We start from the raw sequence: 6,318 nt of genomic DNA, 5'->3' as shown, positions 1-6,318 counted from the left end.
TTTTAAAAGATTTCATTTATTTATTTATGAGAAAGTGTGTGTGCACGTGCATGCACGAAAGAGTGAGAAAGAGAGAAGGAGCAGGGGGAGAGGGAAAGCAGAATCCCCACTGGGCAGGGAGCCCAATGTGGTGCTTGATCCCAGGACTCTGGGATCATGATCTGAGCTGAAGGCAGACGCTTAACCAACTGAGCCACCAGGTGCCCCAGAAAAGCATTTATTAGTGTCTAATAAAACCTGAGTTGTGATGTATATCAGTGGGTCATATGCTTGGGGATGATTGCCAACATGTATCTTGGGAGGAGGGGAGAGACAAAGGAAGTTTCCAAAGGAATTTTTGTATGTTAAAGTAGAATTACAGAATCCTGGGGTTTGGGCTAAGATTGCCTTCTCCCCTTAGCAAAGTATTAACAGTGAGGCAGCTGAGTCCTTAGAGAAAGGTCACTCTGCTGTTTCAAGGACGTGTTAGTGGGCTGTAAGAAGTAAGGAATGTTAATAACTTTTCTTCTGCCTTTGTTTCCCACATCACACATGATGTCTGACACTCAGATCCCTCCACTACACAGGGACCAAAATTCCTGTAGTAATTCTTGGTAATGTCATCCCTTTACAAAGTGGTGGTAGGTTCTGGTTTAAATAACAGGTATGAAGAAAAGGAGTACTGGCCTTGAGTTTCTAAGTGCTGGCTTCACAAGGTCACATGGAAAGAACTCACAGTCTTCAAGATCTTCCTTTTTCTTCTCTCTATAACACTAAAGCATCTTAAATATGTTACTTCACTGTCTACTGAGCCCCTACTATATTCTAGGTTCCAGAAATTCAAAGGTTGAGTAGGTCTCAGATCCTTAAGGAATTTAGAGCCTAGCAGGGTGCTGAAACACATAAACTAGTACAATGCAACAAGATATGTGCGAAGACAAAAATATCTTCAGGAAAAGAATCCTAGTGTATGGAAAATATCCACTCTGCTGGTGGGAGGTGGGGAGTGGAGAGGGGTAGTTGGGGAGTGGAGAGGGTTTGGTGTCGCAGCTGGGGGTGACTAACATCTTTGAAATCCCCCGTTTTGATGGGAGTTCTGACACCTAATCTAGGTCCCTGTGTCCCCAGCCCTTGGCTGTGTCAGGGTTGTAGCCTCTATGGAATCATTTTGCTTCAAATTTCAAGCTGTGGAGGGAGGGAGACCTGAGAGGAAGAGTGGAGGAAGGAGAAGAGTGCCTGATACCCAGATAGAACAAATGTTTGGAGCACTGGAGATCTGTTCCCCATAATTTCCATGGAACTTCAAGAGAGATACAGAAAGCGAAAGGTTTTGTGGGCATTCGGAATAAGTAGCCCCAAGATGTGCCATTTTGGCATGCAGATTATTTTGATCTAAAAATAATCAAGGCCCAAAAGACTCAGGAAGAAAAAAAAAAAAGACACAGGAAGAAATTCTGCGCTTCCCCTCCAACCTCCTAAAGGAATTTAGATAGAAGACCTACTCAAGTTAACAGAGCCATCACCACAGAGAACTACATTAAAATATGAACTAGGCAGAGCAGACAGAGAAAACTAGCAAGGCCTATTTGATCAAAGCTCTCTCTATGTCCCATTGTTCTGCGTGGCCCAGCAAACATTTTCTTTTTTTTAAGATTTTATTTATTTATTTGACAGAGAGAAAGAGAGAGAGAGATCACAAGTAGGCAGAGAGAGGAGGAAGCAGGCTCCCCGCTGAGCAGAGAGCCCGATGCGGGCCTCGATCCCAGGACCCTGAGATCATGACCTGAGCCGAAGGCAGAGGCTTTAACCCACTGAGCCACCCAGGCGCCCAAACATTTTTTTTTTTAACCAAACATTTACTCTTTCTTTTCTTCCTTAGAAGTGTCTTCCTTCGCTTTGAAGTCCCAGACTTCTACCTACCCCTTCTCCTTAGTTTAGGATGACATATATGCCTCCATTTGGGGGCACCTGGCTAGCTCAGTTGATAGAGCACGCAGCTCTTGATGTCAGAATTATGAGTTCAAGTCCCACATTGGGCACAGAGCTTACTTTAAAAAAAACAAAAACATATGTACTTCATTTTGCCCGACTTGTCTTTGGAATCTCATGTTTATTTGGATTCTCCCTACGTACAAAATGAAATTTGACTTTCCTCTGTTAATTTGTCTCTTGCCAATCTGATTTTAGACCAGCCAGAAGAACTTGAAGGGCAAAGAGAAGTTTTTCTTTCCCAACAGTTTCACAAATTGTAAAGTACCAGCTACAAAAAGTATTTTTTAAAGATTTTACTTATTTATTTGACAGAGAGAGATAGTGAGAGAGTGAACACAGCAGTGAGAGAGGGAGAAGCAGGCTCCGCACTGAGCTGGGAGCCCAACTGGGGTGGGGGATTCAATCCCAGGATGCTGGGATCATGACCTGAGCCAAAGGCAGACACTTAACCACTGGGCCACCCAGGCGCCCCTAAATATAAAGTATTGTATCCACTTGCTTGCCATTCATGCTTACACACTGGGAAATTTTGTCTCTAAACTAAGTCAATCTTTCCGTTAAGAAAATACACACAAGGGGTGTGTATATTTCCTGGTATGTGTAAATACCAGGAAACTGGATTTTAAAGCTGGAAAGGACTTTAAAGATAGTTTAATGAGAGCTTGTTTTATTTTGTCAGTGGGGCTGAAAGTCCTTTGAGGTTATAGAGATAAGGGCAGTGCCAAGATTTAATACCCAAGTCTATCAGCTCCCAGCCCAAAGTTCTTGCCCATGTGGTGCCCTTCTCACTTAGTTTGTGTCAAGATTTATCTGGACTTACTATTTTCTTCCCAGCAGTTTTAGGTTATAACAAGTGCACTTTTTTAGTGCAAGTCTTTTTCAAAAAATAAGTTTATCAGAGCTTTAAATTTATTTTATCAATTTTACAAATGAAGAAAGATAGAAATAGTAAGCATTCAGGAGAAAAGGTAGCATAAATCAGCCCAAAATAATTAAACACTTTATTAAATCTTTCTTTCATTATAGATTATTCAGGTATAAATTATAGATCACAGAAATTTTTCCTCGAAGTATAAAGTGACATATTTTTTTTAAGAGTTTATTTATATGAGTGAGAGTGAGATCAGGAGCAGGGGGAAGGGTAGAGGACTCTCCCCACCCCACCCCCCAAGCCAGGAACCTGATACAGGACTCCATTCCGGTACCCGGGATCATGATCTGAGCCTAAGGAAGATGCTTAAACGACTGAGCCACCCAGGAGCCCAAGTGACTTTTTTTTCTTTTTGATAAGTAGATACATGTTTAAGTACCAAAAAGGTTTAGTTAGAGAAGACACTTGGCTCGGTGATGTAGGCTTTGCTAGAAGAGGTGTAATTGCCAAGAAGGAGGAAATCTCTACTCTTGGGTCCATTTATTTGATATCAGCTGTCAGAGCGGGGACTTCATGAAGGAAGGACTACCAGCATCCATATCTACCCAGGGATGTTACCACCCAATTTTCCCCCTATTGTTATTATGTCCACCACAGACTTCGCGAAAGTCATTTTCCACTTCTATTTATCATTTTGCTTTTGCTGAGTAATTCAGTCAACTGGGGTAACCCCCTACAGTATTCATCCTCATTTAACTGGAGGAAGGAAATCTCAATAATTCACGCCATCTCTTACACAGGTTTTCCAAAAAAAAAACTCAAAACGCTGGAATCCACCCCTTTCCGTGGAAACCACAGGAAACTAAAAGACATCCTGGCGCACGGTTCCCTTCACGGGCGCCCTAGCCCGGGAGCAGCGCCCTGGGGGAGGCATGCGGAAGCGCCCCTCCGGGAGTCCGGCGTCCTCCCGGCTGGCTGACAAATGCTGCCCCGGGGCTGGAGTCGGCTCAGCCAGGCCCCCGGGCCCCACCCACCGCCACACGGCGGCTCGGGCCTGCTGGACGCGCCCGCGCGCCGGGGTCAGGTCTAGGACGCGGGCGGGGTAGGGAGGCGGCAGGGCCGGCCCGGGACGTGACCACGTGACAGCCCCGCCGGCCGCCTGCAGCCCCCTGTGCCGCCGCTACCGCTGCAGCCGCCGCAGCCCCCGCCCCCGCCTCCGCCTCCGCCTCTCCGGCTGCAGCTCCCGGCGTGCCCCGCACTCGCCGCTGCCCGCCCGCCCCTCCCTCTCCTACCAGTGCCACAGAGCCGGAGTCCGAGCCGCCGCCGCAGCCACAGCCGCGGGCACTATGGTAAGGCGGGCGCGCCACCCCCAGGCACCGAGGGCCGGGACGCGGGAAGCAGAATCCCCCGCGCGGCCCTGCAGGGCCCTGGGGGCGAGGCCGCCATTTTACCCTGATTTAGGCCTTTAAGGTGGGGGCTGCAGCGCTGCGGCCCCGCTGCTCGCTCTCCAGCCAGCCTGCCGGCCGGCCTAGCCTCCCGCCGTCAGGCCGGGCCCTGCTGCTCTTCGGATCCCTGAGGGCGAGGAGGGCGCCGGTCGGGGGTGGGGGGCCAGAGCCTAAGCCGGACAGGAGGCGTCCGGAGAGGTCGAGGCTTTGGGAGCTGCGGCCAGGGACGCGGGAGGGTCTGCGGGGCTGATCCCGCGTGTGCCGCGTTTGCGCGGGGCTTCCTTTTACTTAGCGCTAGCCTCTCAAATTGGTACGTGCTCTAAAGCCCTTGCTGAAGGCTTTCGGTTAAGGGTCTTGGTGGCCTGTAATAAAACCCCTAAAAGGAGATTAAGGAGGTGTGAGAACGCTTTTTAAACATGCTTTTTCGCCGTAAAAAGCTTTTACACTAGCTCCGTTAGTTTTGAAGTGTCTGCATTTGAGCTGTGAGGCAATTATGTTGTAGCCGTGGGCGGTTTGGAGTTCACACTTGATTCTCTTTCCTTATGAGGAAACGGCACTGGCTAGGATGACTTTAAAGAAAAAAATAGTAGAAGCTTTAACTGAAATCCAAAAGTGTTTTTTTAAGGCCTGCAGAGTTGACACAATACAGAAGGTATTTTTGCTGCTGCTCCTGAAGCTCTGACATCACCCAGTGAAATAGGAAACATTTCAGGGATGGGACAGCTTGCATTTGTCCCTTTCCCTCCACCTTCCATTTACTTCAACCTCCAAACCCCTTTAAAAAGGATGAATGGGGCAGGATGAGTTAGAATCCTTCGGCGCATCTCTTATACTGATAATTAAAATGTGGCGAATCTGATTGGACTACTTGCATGGTGCGATGCAATTTTTGATGTCCAGATTAAAGTGAATCCTCTCTAGGCAAACAGTAATTTTGGTTAAAACCAAAATGCTTGTTCTGAATTACTGTTCTTTTTTTATTTCAGGCTTCTGGAGTTACAGTGAATGATGAAGTCATCAAAGTTTTTAATGATATGAAAGTAAGGAAATCTTCTACACAAGAGGAGATCAAAAAAAGAAAGAAAGCCGTTCTCTTCTGTTTAAGCGATGACAAAAGACAAATAATTGTAGAAGAAGCAAAGCAGATCTTGGTGGGTGACATTGGTGATACTGTAGAGGACCCCTACACATCTTTTGTGAAGTTGCTACCTCTGAATGATTGCCGATATGCTTTGTACGATGCCACATACGAAACAAAAGAGTCTAAGAAAGAAGACCTAGTATTTATATTCTGGTGTGTAAAAACAAAAGAAAAAGTACTTTTAAAATGCAAGGCTTGTTATTAACATAGTCAGTTTTGCCTTTGTTTTTCTTTTAAGTGGAATTCAACAATTGTGTCTTTTTCTGTAGGGCTCCTGAAAGTGCACCTTTAAAAAGCAAGATGATTTATGCTAGCTCTAAAGATGCCATTAAAAAGAAATTTACAGGTACAGACATTAAAAATTTTGTGCAGAGGAATTACTCCTTCTTAATTATAATGAGATAATGGGATAATGTTTTTCCTTTTTAGGTATTAAACATGAGTGGCAAGTAAATGGCTTGGATGATATAAAGGACCGTTCAACACTTGGAGAGAAATTGGGAGGCAACGTAGTAGTTTCACTTGAAGGAAAACCCTTATAAAATGACAGTCAAGTGCCATCTGGATCTTAAGGAGCTTCCATTTCTCCAGCTCAATCAATTGAAATAGTATTAGGTGTTTTGTTTTTTTTTTTCTTTCTCTTCCCACTGGGTCCTTCCAATACAGTGAATGAAGGAAATATCATTCATGTAAGCAACCTATCAGTGATTGCCATTAGACTGTTCAATACTGTTACTTTAATGTGGAATCCAAGGAATGCCTTCCCATCATATTTTAGCCAAAACAACTGGTTATATGCCTCCCTTGCAGCAAGCACTACAATGAAAGTGATTGTCAGTGTGAATAGCTTAGAATACTGCAAAGGGTAAGCTGATTGAATGCCTTGAAAG

The 6,318-nt window shown here is 45.5% G+C and overlaps 1 protein-coding gene across 1 annotated transcript; it reads left to right on the top strand.

Moving 5' to 3' along the window:
• The first annotated feature begins 4,086 nt into the window (after positions 1 to 4,086).
• On the top strand, positions 4,087 to 6,062 carry LOC111160529 (cofilin 2). Its single transcript, XM_022523695.1, has 4 exons — positions 4,087 to 4,191; positions 5,274 to 5,581; positions 5,698 to 5,774; positions 5,858 to 6,062. The coding sequence occupies exons 1-4, from the start codon at positions 4,189 to 4,191 to the stop codon at positions 5,968 to 5,970; spliced, it is 501 nt and encodes a 166-aa protein (XP_022379403.1). The 5' UTR covers positions 4,087 to 4,188; the 3' UTR covers positions 5,971 to 6,062.
• Positions 6,063 to 6,318: the final 256 nt, after the last annotated feature.

This window comes from Enhydra lutris, unplaced genomic scaffold (genome assembly GCF_002288905.1).
Source record: "Enhydra lutris kenyoni isolate GAN:26980312 unplaced genomic scaffold, ASM228890v2 scaffoldscaffold4, whole genome shotgun sequence".
Lineage (NCBI taxonomy): Eukaryota > Metazoa > Chordata > Mammalia > Carnivora > Mustelidae > Enhydra > Enhydra lutris.
This window is presented reverse-complemented; position numbering and strand designations above follow the sequence as displayed.